This window comes from Phlebotomus papatasi, chromosome 2, assembly GCF_024763615.1.
Source record: "Phlebotomus papatasi isolate M1 chromosome 2, Ppap_2.1, whole genome shotgun sequence".
NCBI classification, from domain to species: Eukaryota; Metazoa; Arthropoda; class Insecta; order Diptera; family Psychodidae; genus Phlebotomus; species Phlebotomus papatasi.
The window spans coordinates 110,014,615-110,032,246 of NC_077223.1; the positions used below are offsets into that span (position 1 = coordinate 110,014,615).

At 34.3% G+C, this 17,632-nt stretch overlaps 1 protein-coding gene across 2 annotated transcripts in view; it reads left to right on the forward strand.

The window, feature by feature from the left end:
* The window catches only part of LOC129800796 (DNA-binding protein D-ETS-3), a 69,483-nt gene extending 52,688 nt beyond the window's left edge, over positions 1-16,795 (forward strand). For both annotated transcript variants that reach the window (XM_055845459.1, XM_055845460.1), the window contains 4 exons: positions 2,333-2,380; positions 6,654-6,843; positions 12,839-13,047; positions 16,404-16,795. In XM_055845459.1, the coding sequence (XP_055701434.1) occupies positions 2,333-2,380; positions 6,654-6,843; positions 12,839-13,047; positions 16,404-16,540 (584 nt within the window). In that variant the 3' untranslated portion in view covers positions 16,541-16,795. The remainder of the gene's footprint in view (positions 1-2,332; positions 2,381-6,653; positions 6,844-12,838; positions 13,048-16,403) is intronic.
* The last annotated feature ends 837 nt before the right edge of the window (positions 16,796-17,632 follow it).

Consider the following 17,632-nt stretch of genomic DNA (forward strand, 5'->3'; position numbering starts at 1 on the left):
AATTCTAATTGCCAATTTGCTTTCTTGAATAGTTACTCTATCTAAATCAATAGAGTTTGTAATGAATTAATGCAAAGAATTTAAATTCAGCGACCGTTAAGGCGTGTGTTTTACAGGGGCTCCCCGCGCCCCCACAATAGATAAAAAAAAAATTTCTTTTCAAAAAATTCATCTATTAATCTGTAGGAAACTAGTCCCAAAATATGAACATTCTATCTCAAGTATTTTTGGTACATTGACTGAATGGGTTAATATTTCACGATAAATCCAACAGGTCATAGGATAAGTTATCATTACCTGAAATTTACCTCACTGTGACGTTATGCTGCAACGTACCACAGACACTAGTGATATTGAACTCCGGGGGTAACATTGCACTCTTGCTTTCCATAATTTTTTTTTTTTACTGGCCTCACTTTTCGGTTTTCAATCTTAATTCCACTAATTCATAATTAAATTCACAAATTTCAGTATTTTATTTTGGTTAGTTAGAATAACGTCATAATTACGTTTTGGCTTATCGAAACACTTACTTTAGAACCACCTAAACTTTACCTAATTTGGACGTCATTTTGACCTTATTGATATCAACATTCTTCACAGATTAATTTATAATTTAGAATTTTAATCTCATTAATTCTTTAATCAACTTACTTATTTACTCAGGAAGCTTTTGTAGTAACCCAAGAAGCAAAATAGCTGTCTTATAGAACCAAGTATTAGACAAGTCTTTTAGTGCACTTTTAAAAGACTTAAAGTGAAAATTTTCTGTGAAAATTTCTATAGCAGCACTTAAAATCTTTAAGAGTGCGCCACTTTACTTATAGTAATCTCAGTGATGGAAGCAAGAGCGTTATAAGTAAATAAATAGATTTTTGGTTCTATAGTGCCTTACTTAGGGAATTCTACAAGACTATTTTAAGAAAAAATTGCTGCTTAGGAAGGCTTTTGGGTATAAGGAGTTCAAATAGAGCCTAGGTCTCTACAGCATATACAATCTAATCTAAATCTACCTAGGTAGCTGGAGCGTCCGTTAAGAGACCGGGTCTCTCGCACTAACCTCCTCCAGTACGACACTCTACCAGTTTGAAGAAGAAGCTATGTATCGAATTACTCTCCTTTCATTTAGAATTTATTATTTAAATTAATGCCAAAGGTTCCAAAATGGTTTTGTCAAATCAATCAGCCAAGTGGATCTTGTTAAAAGTTTATCAAAAGGATGTTTTTTCATATAAAATGTAAGAAAAAGTTATGTTAAAATGGTGGGGTAAGTGTGCCAAATTTCGGCATAGTTGCATGCAAGCGCCAAAGTCTCCAGTTTGAAATGAAATATTTTTAATAGAAATTGATTTTTTTTATTCCTTCTACTTTAGGAGTGTAGCTTAGAACCTTGTAGACAATTTATCGTTTTTATTTACTCTAAAATCGTTCTTAATACATTTTAAAATGAATAAAAATGTAGATATAGTTTTGGTGCCCAATTTCGGCCACCTTAATTCTCATAGTTCCTTGCCCTTCGGGAATTCTTCTAATATCTTTTTCACGTCATCTCGTTTGTCAAAGCTACATTTTTTGTTATTCTTTTGCATTATATAATTTCTAGAGTATGTAAAAACTAAAAAATCATGGAAATTCGAGGAACAAAAAAGGTGGCCGGAATTGCAAGCTGGCCGAAATTTGGCACACTTAACCTATACAATATAATTTTGACAAAATCCGATAATTTGGTTAGAGGCTCACCGATATCTCAAATCATTTGAGCTGTATTCAATACAAAACATCACGTATAACAAATAAGACCTTGTTTGTTCTATAAGAAGAAAAATTTAGCTGACGATAATTCTAATAAACAATAGTCCACCCCTTTTATCGGGAAAAAGCAGAAAATTTTGCTTTATACTCTAGTGATCTTGCTATAAATATCAAATTATAGCTATGAGGAACTCTTGTGCGCTGTATTTCAAACAATTTATTGAATTGTTTTGAAGTTTCTCTCAGAATAGCCCTCTCCTCGAGAATCCTCCACCATTCATTACCACATTTAAATCACACTCAAAAGTATTTATTGTGCCTGGAAAATAGACTTTTGTTGCATTGCGAGGACAGAAGCCTTTAGGAGGTATGATTGAGGACCCTTTGGGTGCAAACACTTGAACTTATTCAACACTGGCAAGTTTAAAATTTTTCAAGTGGATAGATATTGAAACATTACAGTGGGTGCACACGTGCCCTAAAAGCCACTTAAATGGTTTGAATTGTATATCAAATGGCAATGCTAATAAATTTTGAGGGAGCTAAAAGTAAATTGTGCACATTTTGCTTTTTCTTGCAGATCCATATCAAATGTTTGGACCAACCAGCAGTAGGTTAGCAAGTTCAGGTGAGTCTTATCGCCTACAATCTAGGTATTTTTGGCAAATGTTTCTACCATGATTTTCTGAATTTGTTGTATACTGAATTCCACGCAATTGTGGCTACTTAAAAAGCCACACTCTGGATGCGAGGGTGTCTCTAAATTAACCCCAGGTGTCTCTAATCCAGGTGTTTCCCCTGCTAATTAATGCTTGTTTTCATGACCACCTCACAAGCCCGAGATTAAATGGTGTGTTACACAAGAACGTGCGATTAAAACCTTTTGATTTCCAACCCATCGAAAAATCGAGGGAAAATGTGTCTGCAGAGGGAAAAAGAAACAAGGGAGAACTGTAAAGTGGAAGAAAGATTCTAATCGCTGACATCGCACAGTTGCAATGGAAGGGGCAAACTTATTTCAAATAAATTTTTAAGAGAGCACTATGGAACTTTCTACTTGGCATTACTAAGTGTGTTCTACTGATAAATTGTTATAAAAGTAGCAAAATAACATAAAGAAGTAACTTTTACTATACAGTGCCCGCTCTCTAATCCGGATCGCCGCAATCCGGACGAGTTCTCGACGGTTACATTTATATTAATTTTGAGGTTATGTATGCATATGTGTTCAACAATGAAAATGAATTATCCTGTAATGTTTTGGTTTAAAAAATGAAGTATAATAGCATAGAATTGTCTAATTATGTCTTTTTAATCTTCTTTAAAACTTTTGTACTAATTCTTCAAAAAAATCTTGTATTATATTTTCGAGACGTTGAACAAATTCAAAAAATCCATCCGGATTACAAAGCGGGCACTGTATTAAAATTTGGAATACATAATCTGTTCAATAAAATACTGGAGAACTGATCATAAATCACTATGGGCTTTGCTTGCGACTTGCGAGAAGCCAAGTGCCTCTTAACTCTTTCGCGTCTTTAGGGTAATGTCATGACTCGGGGAAAAAAGTTTTTTTGGGTATTTACATTAATTGAAATCTATCTGTTCGTGCACGACATCATAATAGAAGGATGTAAGATTCTTGGCTCATTTTCTCAAGACTCCAGTTAGATTTCAATTAATGTAAATAGCCAAAAAGAAACTTTTTTCCCCGGGTCATATATGACCCTAAAGACGCGAAAGAGTTAATAAGTTTGATTTTAAAACGGTTTAGAAGAAATAAAAAATTGCTTATTGGTCCATATTAGGTACCGATTGAAACTGGTTCAGAGTGTCAAATTGTGGGTGGAGTTGTTCTATCAAAGTCTCAAGCATCTGTGTATAACCGTTTAACCTCTGGGTGTAAGAATCATCAGAAAAATGGACAAACGGACAAAAAGTTGATCAGACTGCCAGACGGACAGACGAACAAACGCACAGACGGATAGACTGCCAGACAAACAGACGGACAAACGAACGGTCAGACGCACAAACCGACAGACAACAGACGGACAGACAGACAGATCGATAGATAGATAGACGTCCACACGGACGGATGGGCGAAAAGACCGACAGACGGACAAACAGAGAGACGAATAAACCGACAGACAAACAGACGAACGGACAGAGGGATAGGCGAACAAACGGACAGGCGAAAAGACCGACAGACGAACAGATCGACAAATGGATAGACTGACAGACGAACAGACGGACAAACGGACAGATGGATAGACCAACGAAAGTTACCAAGGAAATACCAAACCAATTGCTGTGCAATAAAGAAATAAAAAAATTTCTTTCCTAACTAATTTCAAGAAACTGATGTGGCAGAAAGTAGACCAAAACTTAACTAAATATCCAAAGAAAAGACTAACCTCCCAAGAAGCAAATTAGCTGCCTTATAGAACCAAGTATTAAACAAGTTTTTAAGTGCACTTTTAAAAGACTAAAAGTGAGAATTTTCTGTTGAAATACCTATAGAAGCTCTTAAGATCCTTAAGAGTGCGCCACTCTACTTAAGGTAATCTCAATTATGGAACCAAGAGCGTTATAAGTAAATAAAAAGATTTTTGGTTCTATAATGCCTTACTTGGGGAACTCTACAAGACTATATTGAGAAAAAAATTGCTTCTTGGGCAAGAACCACTGAAGAAGATATGATAGGTGTCGAAGGATCTGGTAAATTGTGTGGACCGGAACGACATTCTACCTAAAAAAAAAATTAGCGGGACAAACGGATAGACCGAGAAACGGATAGACGAACATAAAGAGATATGTGTAGACTAGACGAATAGACGGGCAGACGGACAGGCACATACGAATAGACGTTGGTCTAAAGAGCGACAGACGAACTTACGGACGGACGAACAAACACCATGACGTCATTTCTCAAAAATCGTTTGAAACGTGGAGACATGTTGAGAAAAGTGATATCACGGAGGGGGACCGTGGAAATTTTGGGTGGAGAAAAATTCATAGGATTATATATTGCGGAGACTAGGGTTGTAGCATATGTATATTGGGCAGTTCCAAACAGTGATTTTTATGTCTCCACTAATAATGCTTGTGTCAACTATTTCTTCAGTGAACAAGGATACCTATAATGGCTATGAATTCATATAGGTCTGGTCTGAAGACTAATAACTAATTTATAAAATCCCAATGCTTTACAACTAGGGGAAGACTTTCTGGCTTCGCATACATTCTAGTTTCGAATTTTTTAAATTTTTCTAACCTATTTATAGGAATATTATTTCAATAGCTCTTCTAAAGTCACACATTTTTTGAAAAAATAGGCCAGATTTATTAAAGGAATATGGAAAATACCCCTATTTACTACTGCCCCAGTTTCCCATACCCTTTTCGGCGTAATACAACGTTGTATTACGTCGGCGTAATACACCGGCGTATTACGTCGGCGTAATACAACGTTGTAATACGTCGTCGTAATACGTCGGTGTATTACGTCGACGTAATACATAGCTATAAATGGGCCCTTTCTCGAGTTAACAAAACTTTAACTTATTGTGTCACTAATCTGTGATTTTTAAGTGGATTTTTCAATGTTACCAATGTTAACAAATATCAATAAAATTCAAAATAATTTTAAAATTAATTTCAAAATTAAATGCCACTTCCATTGGAATCGTGCGACGGGAAAAATTGTGTTTCAAATAAAAAAAAAAAACGAAAAGTAGAATGGTTTTACAAATCACTCCTCTTCTCTGCATGTGGATTTTCTATAATGGCCATAAGTTCAATCAACTAGTAGAAAATATCCATTTAGCCACCCACTGAAATGGTACAATGTGTGGAGAAAAACATCAATCATCATCAATAATGAAATTATCGTAATTTTAATAGGCAAATCACAACAGAGGGTCTCTTTCCACGGGGATTTTTTTTTGATGTGCTCTCTAACCCCATACATTTCTCTCAATCGACCGAATAATGTGGTTCACAAGGGGTTCTCAACAGTTAAACAGATGTATTTCCCATTGGAAAGGAGAGATTAGCTGTTAGATTTGGGACCGTTGGTTCAAATTTTATTTATTTGACATTGAAGTATATTTAAAAATTTGAATCTATAACGTATTGCAAAAATTAAATACAGTTTTTCTCTTTTAATTAAATAGCTTATCTCCAATACGAAAGCTGTTATGAACCATATATTCATTTTAAAAGTAAGATTTTGACATTAATTTAAATTTTAAAAATGTACTGTTTAACCGTTTTAAATCCCTTTGGTGAGTGGATAAAATAGTTAAAATTGGATTTGGACCATTTGTGAATAGTAAAGAAAAAACGAGAATTCTAACACTATGTCTTCAATCTATTTTAGTGAAAATATTCAGTATACAAACAGTTAAATATTGTTCTCAATCATCTTCAACAAGAATTTTTAACATAACCTCAAGTTTACCGTTTTAAATTGAATCTCCGCGTTGTTCGAATTTGTGAAATTCTGATTTAAGAGACTCTGATGTATTTCTCATTTGACAAATAATTCTAGAATTTATTTAAACTAAATTTGACTGATACTGACATTTGCGTCAATTTAAATTCAAAAATTTAACCGTTTAACGAATAACCCACTAAAAATAACCTTTTAAGAACCACTGGAAAAAGCATAATCGCTCCAAAAGTGGCATTTTATCCCTCCACCATGACACACATTATTCGATATGTGAATCCACCATAATTCAGCATCAGCATTTCGCTGAGAAATGAATAGTAATGATGATAATGCTTCTTATATTGTTCCGCCATTTCACCATAATTGACATTCAATTTATTCTGCATTTTTCTCTTCATTTTTTTCGCTTTCCATAATAAAAAACACACAAATTTGGCAATAAAAGGATCAGGACAAATTCAACTGTGGCAGTTCCTGTTGGAGCTCCTGAGCGATTCGGCGAACGCAGGATGCATCACATGGGAGGGTACCAACGGCGAATTCAAACTCACCGATCCAGATGAAGTTGCACGAAGATGGGGTGAACGAAAGTCCAAGCCCAATATGAACTACGATAAGCTGAGTCGAGCTTTAAGGTAAAACCTCATTTAAGTCTCCCAATAAAAGTGATATTTTGCTCAAATTTTCGGCAGAAGAAAAGCCTAATTGGCTCGGGGAAGAAAATTGCTTCAGCATTAACAAATTGAGCATTGTTTTTACCCCCTTGGATAAATCTCCTGCTGACTTTTGGGCATGGGAAATCTTAGTTGAAGGGCAATCAAGAGGGGAATGATGCGTTGAAATGCAGCAACGCCTTCCAACACTTAATTTCTATTCATTATTCCATTATGGGATGATTTATCGATGTACCTTTCTTCTCAGTGTTAGTCACTATATTCCACCCTCTTAAGTTTCTCTGGCTCGTTTCTACTCATTATCAATGTTCACTGCACCATGAAAAATGCAAGGGTTGGATGAAAAATCACAATTCAAGGGCTTGCGTTGTGTTTTTTATCCATTTTATAATATCTTTCATTAGTAATTTTATGATAAGCTGAGTGGCACTCGTACAAAGTGATTTGGAAACGCGTGTTGGATAATGATCTTTTACGTCTTTTACTGATATTCTAACTTCTAACCATTTTAAAATCAATGTGTAATTTTTACACTTAGTTTGGTGTAACCTAATTGAAAAATGGTTTATGATTACACCTGAACAGGCTTTCAAGAAGAATGTTTTGAAAACCAATAAGTGTTCGAAACAGACTTAGCTTAAATCTTATAAAACTATGAGAAAACCATTCCCAAATAGTAAATTGATTAAGAAGAGCGCATTTCAGAATGTTTTGGCATTAGTGTCAAGCCTACCGGCAAAATAAAAATTAAATTCGATAAAGGTATATCATTTTCGGATACATTACCGAGTGATTACCGAATGAAACTATAAAAAAAATCCTAATTAAGGGAAATCTGTTGGGAAATAGACCCACCAAAGTGGTTTAAGAAAAAAACCAGTGGTTTAAAAAAAACTGAATTGTCCCTAATCCCTAACGGCTCGAAATCCCGAAAACTTAAAATCCCAAAACGATCAAAATTCAGAAAGGTAAAATCCCGAAAAGGTCAAAACCCCGAACAGTCAAAATCTCTTATTGGCCAAAATCCCGGAGTCGAAATCTAAAAGACCCATAATCTCAAACCCCAAAATCCTAAACGACAAAATACCGAAAGGGCCAAGATTCTGAATGGGTCGATATTCAGAAAATCCAAAATCCCAGAAATGCCAAAATATTGAATAACTTGAAATCCCAAAAAGGCAAAAACTCGAACACAAAAGTCCAGAAGGAGCCAAAATCCCGAAAGGACCAAAATCCTAAAAGAGCCGAAATATCGAAAGCTAAAATCAAGAAAAGGAAAAATTTAAAACGCCAATATCCAGAAGAGTCTAAAATACCGATAGGACCAAAATCCCGAGAGAGCCAAATCCCGAAAGGTCTAATATTCCGAATGGGTCGAAATCCCGAAAAGGCCAAAATTCTGAAAGGGTCGATATCCCAAAAATCCAAAATCCTGAAAGAGCCAAAATACCGAAAGCTAAAATCAAGAAAAGGCAAAATTTCGAAGGCCAATATCCAGAAAAGACTAAATTACCGATAGGACCAAAATCCCAAAAGAGCCAAAATCCCGAAAGGTCTAATATTCCGAATGGGTCGAAATCCCGAAAAGGCCAAAATTCTGAAAGGGTCGATATCCCAAAAATCCAAAATCCTGAAAGAGCCAAAATACCGAAAGCTAAAATCAAGGAAAAGCCAAAATCTTTAAAACTGAAAACCTCGAAAAAGCAAAATTTCGAAGGCCAATATCCAGAAAAGACTAAATTACCGATAAGACCAAAATCCCGAAAGGTCTAATATTCCGAATGGGTCGAAATCCCGAAAAGGCCAAAATTCTGAAACGGTCGATATCCCGAAAATAAAAATCCTGAAAAAGCCAAAATATCGAAAGCTAAAATCCTAAGTAAGAGCCAAAATCCTGGAAGGATTGAAATCCAGAATGGGTCAAAATTTCGAAAACCCAAAGTCCCGAATGGGCCAAAATCTCGAAAAGCAAAAATTTGGGAAATTATTAATTTCATTTGTTGGACCAATGGCTTTCTTTGCATTTTGGGAAATTATTGGTTTTACTTGATATAGCAAAGGCAAATTTTCTAAGTATGGCAATGGAAAATTTTCGGTTATTGGGGTATTTTCCCACTTTCGGGGTTTTGGATTTCGACATTTTGGTTTTCTGGATTTTGGTTATTACTTACTCACTTGTTGCCAACTAGTTGCCATTGGTTATATCGGAATGGTAAGATCAACCTTGAAAAAATGTAATATTAAGAACGTCTTCTGGGAATATACTAAAAGTATTCCAGTATTAGGGGAAAGTGCCCATGCTTGTTAGCATTGGAAGCTTCGTAATGACTAATTTTTCTATGTTTTGCAATATATATGTGACACATCGCAACCATATTTAAAAAACTATGGGAAAGTGGCCAGATTTTAAAATATATTGCGGAGTCACGTTTATTGAGAAGCATAGGAAAAATTTAGTCATTACGAAGCTTCCAATGGTATCAAGCATGGGCACCTTCCCCTACCTATAATGTCTAAAATGATGTACTTTACATTTCAAAAATACTTACTTACTTAGAATGTTTTATGGATATTTCTAGTTAGAGGGAAGTGCAGCACCTGTGAAATGGAGTAGTATTAAAATAGGGTATTTTCTTCTATTTTTAAATGAAGCTGAACCTTATCATGATATACCTAATTCCGCTTTACAAAGCATTTGGGAAGCTAAAATATAGCACTATAAGTCTCGACTTCATTTAAAAATAGGAGAATAAGTCCAAGTTCAAAGCTGCTCCACTTTAAAAGTGTCCCACGTCCTCCGATGTGTCATAATTACCCCCCATTTAAAATTAGGTGTAGGTATCTAACCCCATTGCGTATATTTACTACTCATTTTTTCTTTGTGCCTATTTTTCTCGCTAAAAGTAGCAATTTTTTCCAATAAAACATTCTCACTGTCATTCCTCTTCCTCTTTGAATATTCTTTAGGCAAGAATCACCAAAAAAAAACCGTTCCCTCCAAAGCAATGAAAATCCATTCGGGATCACACCCCAAGAAACATGTGTAAGGCAAATGCAATCGCAAATATCCATCAAATTCCGGTTTGTCTAGAAGCAGCCACAGAAAAGATTCTTCAGCTGCCCACCCACCAAATCATGTCCTCAACCCCCTCAGAAGGGAATAAAAAAAATCCAACCCTAAACTCTATACAACTATATCTTACGCACGAGTGGAAATGTCGCTGATTTCACATAGAAATTGGAATCTGGCTCTTTTTTTCTGGGCAATTCTCCCCTTTTTTCCCTGACTCTCGATGCCCTCATGCGTTTTAGCACGGAAAAGATACTATTGTTGGCATGCGTTGTGCATATTCCAACCATATCGAGAATTACACTTGTACAAGCATAATGGGTGAATATGAGCCTCGTTCTACCCTCCAGAAGAGGGGTCCATTCATTCATGTGCCAGTCTCTCTGGCATAAAATCCCAGGCCGACAATAATGGTCGCGATTAACAATGCCATTCTATGGTTAAATTCAATGATAAGTGAGTATAATTGAAATGTACATTTTCCAACAATAATGCCCATTCGCGATACAAATCGACAGTGCAATGATGGGGAAAAAGTGCACATCACAGGGAAAATTTACCAATTTTATTGACTTATGTTAGTTCATTTTCCCAACTAATTGTTTTCTCTTTTACCAAGAACCAAAAATCCCCAGGAAAATTGTCCAGGCTTTTCCACCAAAAACAATAAATCACAAATGGAGTAAAAGAAGAATTCGAGGGAGATAAATTGGATGAAATTGAATTTCAACAGACGACAAGCAATTTCTTTTCTTTCTCTCACGATTTTCTCCAATCGAATTTTGACCCAAGGGGCATTTCATTTAAAGAAATTTGATGTTCTGAATGGATTATGCCAAACATCAGAAAAATTTTGAGTTAGAACCATCATTTTTTTTTTTGATAAATTTGAAAATTAATTTTTAAAAAATATAGACATTGTTTTGTGTGAAATATCGGACACTGATACCTCTCAAAATTTCTTACCTATCCGGAACTCTTCTAAAGCTTTTTCTGCACAATTTCTTTTGCAGAAGAACCTTCTCAAAATGAAAAAAATACAAGTGTCCGATATTGCAAGCTGTCCGATATTTGGCACAGTTCCAAATTCAGTTTTAAATTAATGATAAAATACTCTTAAAAGTTAGTGAACTACTTTTAGAACTTCAAAAAATCACAATCAAAATTGCTATCAAAAATTTCTGGCCTATTAAATTTCCAAAATCCATTTAAATACACAAATGTATAATCTTGTTAAGGTTTTATGTTTACATTTCCTATGTTTCCCATATGTTTCTAGCGCGCCGAAAAAACGTTTGGGTTTATTAGCTGTTTTCCGTCAGTGTAGAATGAATTAGGAAAAAATATAAATACAAAATAAAAGCCAACTTAATATTGAATAGGCAACAGAAAACCTCAAATTGGCATCCTGCGTAGTTACGGAGATTTCTGTTGAAATGTGTACGAAAACAGGGAAAAATTTACACTGAAATCGGTCGCATTTTTCAGAGCATATGTCACCCCCCTGTTTAAACACCTGTTTGTATCAAAAATATTTCAAATTAAATTTTAGCCCCACTTGACCGAAATGAATTAGATTACAATTTTGAGAAGAAAGCTTCCCTGGAAGGAAATAATCACAAAGAACAGACTGGACTTTTCTACATGGTCATTGCTTTTTTACGCCTTCATTGCTTTTTTTACACATGGAAAAAATATTCAAAAAATTGCGCCACCAAACCAATTTTTGCACTAATTTGATATTTTTTACGCCTTATGAGACAATATTCTTTAAAAAGAAAATAATGTATTAGTAAAATCGTCCGTTTATAAATACCTTGAGAAAAGAGCAAAGAGCAATTAACCAGTTACAGTAGAGTCTCTCAAATTCGAACGCCGTTTGGATTCAAAATGTCAATTGTTAGGTTGATATTAGAAAGTTCGTATTCTAGATTAATGAAAATCATATTCATGTGCTTCTTCCTGAATGTTTACATACATTATTATATAAGAAAATGAAAAGGAAGTATGTTACCACTAAAACTTGCGAGAAAGTACGAAAATTTGATTCAAAGTACAATTTAATCTCACACAAATTTCGTTAGTTTTGAAAAAATCGTTCGAATTTGAGAGGTGAGAAATGTCAAAAATACCCCCCGAGCGTTCGAATTTAGGAGACTCTACTGTAATTACTTTTTGCTCGTGATTCGATGTTTTTAGATTTGGCAAATTTTAATAATAAATCATTTTCTTTTTAAAGAATATTGCCTCAGAGAATGGAAAAAACATCAAATTGGTACAAAAATTGGTTTGGTGCCGCAATTTTTTGAGTATCTTTTCCAGTGTAGAAAAGCAATGAAGGCGTAAAAGGCAATAACCAAGTCAAGATCGTCGCGGGGGAATTTGAAACAGTTCATGCGAAAAAAGGACAACTCGCGGCGAAAATGAGAACACTAGAGGCGAATATAGGAACAGCCGTAGAGAGAATGGAAGCTCTCGAGACGAAAATAGAAACAGTTGTAAGCAAAATCGAACAATATAAAGTTCAAAATGATAAATTCTAATTTTCAATTTGGATTGCACTTTGTTAAATTCTATAAATTTGTATATTAACCTCAATTTTATTTTTTTTTATAAACTATACTTTTTAATTGTAAATTGAGGTTAAATATAAAAATTAATATGCAATATCTCAATTCGTTCAATATATTCCCAACATTTGTAAAATATTCACTATATTAAAAGATATTCGCCTTTTCTACAGAATTTGTATTCGAATTTCTCCAATGAGTTGCCCCCTGATTTGAGCACAATATTGCTTTTCATAATACTGCTGAAGGAAAAAAAGTGAAATTTTCTCATTTGTTGCCTTTCTCTTCCCCTGACCAAAAACAAAATATCCATTAGATATTACTACGATAAGAACATAATGACGAAGGTTCATGGCAAGCGGTACGCGTACAAGTTTGACTTCCAAGGACTCGCGGCCGCAACGCAACCCGCAACGAGTGACCCAACGTACAAGTACCAGAGCGATTTGTTTATGGCACCATATCATCACGGAGCTAAGCTCAGTTCCTTCATGAGTCCCCACCACGGAATGACTTCCACCTCAGGTGAGTTTGAAATACCATTTGCCATTGTCCTTTAGTGTTTGGTGGGCATTTGAAACAGAATAGGTTAGATAATTATGCTGAATATTGGCAATTTATGTCCCTAAACTTCCTCTACGCAACGGGAAATTTAATCAAAGTCAAGCATCAAAATCAATTTAATTGTTGTGGTAACTTTGATACGGAAAATAGGTTCAGTAAGGTATCTGAGCTTTTAAATGAGATTCAGTACATTTCAATTTAAACCTATAGCCGTTTGACCGATTTTAATTATCCTGAACGTTTTTGTTACCATTAGGAAAAGTAAAATTAAGAGTCCATTTAAATACGCAATTAAATGTATTCAATATCGATCAAATTTCAGTAGTGATTTAAAATTTAAATCAACAAGCATAATAAATGATAATAATAAAATTATTACTTAATTTTGCACACGATGAAACTATTTTAAAAGAATGCGAAATTTTTATCGAGCTACAAATTAAATATAATGGTGCTGGCACACCTTTTCAATTGAGTAAATTTCAATCGATTGAAATTTTACCTCTTAATCTTTCAAAGTGAAATCAGATATAGGTGTTTCTTTCTGTCAAATGAAATTTATATTTGAAATTGGAATTTCAATTTCAATTTTCATTTGAAAGAAAGAGACACATATATCTTATTTTACTTCGAAAGAGTAAGAGGTAAAATTTCAATCGGTTGAAATTCACTCAGTGCAAAAGGTGTGCCAGCGCCTTAAAACCTAATTTTACGTCATCTCTTAGATTTAAATGGCTTTAGCTAACCTTTCAGATCAAGAAAATTTCATAAAATCAAAATTCACTTCAAAAGATTTGCATAAGTCTATCCCGCTCTTTCTGTTTCAAAATTGGTTTGAACTATTCTTAATTTGGTGTGATGTTCAAAAGAAGAAGAAGAGTGCGAAAGAGTGGGATAGACATAGTCAAAACTTCTATGAAAGTGAGGTATGTGAATTTTGATTTTATGAAATTTTTCTGATCTAAAAGGTGTGCCAAAGGCATAATAACTTAATTTCATACTTTGAAAAGCATTTTTTTAATATTAATCTCTTTGATTTAATAAGAAATTCAATAAAGGCTTCGAGCACACCTTTTGGATCAGGAAAATTTCATTAAGTCAAAATTGGAGTCCCTTTCTTTCTTACATGCTTTGGATATACATATATATCTCATTCTTTCTCATTCTTCTTTTCTTTTAAACATAACTCAAAATTCAATTTTTCTCAAATTCAAAGCGTGTGAGAAAGAAAGGGATTTGAATTTTGATTTCATGAACTTTTCCTGATCTAAAAGGTGTGCCGGAGTCATAAAGGCCTTATTAAATTCTGTTACCATTTGATGAATTTCGATTTTGATCTATCAAACTACATTAACTCAATTTTTGATTTAATTCGTCGAGAGATTACGAAGTAAAAATTTTTTGTACATAAAAAGAAATATTTTGTCATTGAGCTAAAAACCAAAATTCAACGGTTAAGATTGCCAGATCTACAAAATTTTGTTTATTCTCATTTCCGCCACTTGGCTTCGGTACTCATTATAGATCAGGAAAATCTGATTGAATCCAATATTTCTGTCCATTTCTTTCTCAAATTCATTGCACAATTTTGTCTGGCTCTCTGTGTAGCTCTCTTCTTCTTTCCGTATAAAATCAATTTAGATTTGAGTGTGAGAGGCTAAAATAAAAATTAATTATGCATACATATCAGAATGAAATAGTAAAAAAAAAATCATCTGGTCGAAAATGTATGTCAGGGTCACTGCTAAATGAATGACAATATCCAGCTTTTCGACCAAATTTAGATTTAAGATGTAATCTAAATTAAGATTTTTAGACGTCAAGAGTCTATAAGTGACAACAGAGTGCTAGAATGAGCTTATAAGATTTTAAACTTTCAGTTTTTTTTCATACTCTTACAAGTCTTTAAGGTTTTTTGTCTCTCAAAGTTGTCAAAGCAAAATTCATCAATAAATCTAAAATAAATTTTTTAGACGATTGAGGTTCATTATTGCTCCGACACACCTTTTAAATCAGGAAAATTTTATGAAGTCGATGAGGCTCGACTTACTGTTGTGAGTTCGAGTCCCGCCCGGTGCAAAGATCTGAATGTCTAATTTAGACAATTTTCATATGTTAATAACGTAATATAATGCACCGCCTACGCCCAACAATTCCGGGAGCATAGAAGAAGCATCCACAATACGGGGAAGGCGCTCCTGGGCGAGTCTACAAACGGACTAGCAGGTTCTTCTAACACAGGATATGGACATTGTAAAAATGATTACCTTTGCAGTGAATATATCTCGATATGATTAATAATAATAATGAAGTCGAAATTCGAAACCCTTTCTTTCTCACATGTTTTGCATAATATGACTATCTCATTCTTTTGCAGACCAAATTCGATTGAGCTAAATTGAATTTAGAGTGATGTACAAAAGAAGAACAAGAGTGCGAGAGAATGAGATAGACATATGCAAAACATGTGAGAAATAAAGGGAACCGAATTTCGACTTCATGAAATTTTCCTGATCTAAAAGGTGTGCCGGGGCCATTAGTAACTAAAAGGACTAGAAATTAGTTTAGAAAATTGTCACCTGTTTTATACATTAACAAGTTTTTGAGTGTTTTGTGCCTTAGAGCTGTCAAGTACAATTCATCGATTAGGGTTGCCATAAATACCTGCAAAACCAAAAACAAATACCTCCAACTTGATGGATGACAACCATCAAATCTGGAATTTATACATTCGATGACTACTTTCTTTCGATTCATTCAGGATCCCTTTTTACTTTACTCTTAATAGACAATTTTCAAATTGGTTTTGATGCTTCTGATGAACTGTGGAAACCACACAAAGCCATTTAGCCAAACAACTTCGACATTTTCCGGATGTCTGAAAGAAAATGGAAGTGGAAAATCGAAACAAACTTTTTGATCATACAAGATACACCTCGTAATTTTCCAAAAATTGAATTCCCCCAATAAATTTACACATTTTCACTTTGTTGATTTCTGCGAAAATAATAAAATAGCAAAATTGAAAATTAATTGAATTGAAAAGTTTAGAAGAGAGAACGTACATAAAAATGAGCAACAAACTCAATTTACTTATAACACCTTCCAAATCATTTTCCATCGAATGACTTTGTGCAATCTAAATTAATTTAGACATGTTCCCACAAATAAATCAATAGATATTGCATCCCCAAAATTAATGTTGTATATAGGCGTTGAGAGTTACAGGGAGTTGTTTGGCATTAAAAAGTAATTTTGATGTGATTGCATTTCTTCCCATCCTTCACGCACCGCCATTGACTTTTGGCGCGGAACAGCATCAATTTTCCCATCGGCGGCGTCGTGGAGCAATTGGGGCGGCCCTACGACAAATCTCTATCCTCCCCACTCGATGAGCCACGTCACACCACCCCATGTCACCCCCCATCTGGGCACCTATCCGCACTACGCATGACCGTCCCCCACCACCGGCGGATTCTAATTCCCGTAGACGGTGGCGCCCTCATGAGCTGAATCGTCGGCAGAGAATCCTGAACCTTCAAGGAATTCCATTGGGTTTTCACCTGGAAGGCAGCTGGACAGCTGATAGAGATACTCTGATTGAAAAGGGTTTGAAAACTTCACAGAAATATTTGCTTTCGTTCTTTATTGACATCTTTCACTTAGTCTTTCGTTCAGTTTACTGTCAATTTTGCTTTTAATAAACCAATCAGCTTAATTTCTCTAACAAAGAAAATTCACAGTACCTTATAAGTCATACCTTTTGTTTCGATTATTAAAAAAATAATTTTCGTTCAGTTTTATATCATTTTTTATACCTCAAACAAGATGAATGGAAAGCACCAAAGTAATTTTGAAGGAATATAATTTATAACTTCCCTAAAAATCCTCCAAAATCTTAAGCTATCACTCTTTCGTTCAGTATAAGATTGATGATTCTTGAGTGAGAAAAGGCAAGTAATTTGCGTCGATAGTTGATTAAAATTTCATTAAAAATCTTTCATTAATAACCTTTAAATTTGATTAATGAAATGTCATTTTTCGTTCAGTTTAATGTCATTCTTTTATATCTCATTAAACTTGGTATCTTCTTAATGAAAAACAGCAAGCAATTTTAAAGAAAGTAATCAAAGATCCCATAAAAATCTTGGATTTCTGTGTATTATTTTAAGGCATAAAACAAACGAGCAGTAAAAAATTCAAAATGGGCAGTAAAACATTAAAAATGAGCAGTAAAATATCTAATTATGGCCAGTAAAAACTGAAATCTTTACAAAAATGGGTCTCATTTATATTTTTAACATTTAAAATTGTTGCAGATAGAGTAAAAAGCCCCTTATTTTCCCTTTGCCAAAATTTGGACGATAATATCACTCTTTCAAATTTTTTTGTTACTGCTCAATTTTAAATTTTTACTGCTCATTTATACAACGCCTTACTTTAATTGACACAATCTATCCTTCCTTCGTTCAGTCCAAGACCGCATTTTCATACCTTACTTTTTTGGCGATTATTTAATGAGAATTGCTAAGTAATCTCGGAGGAA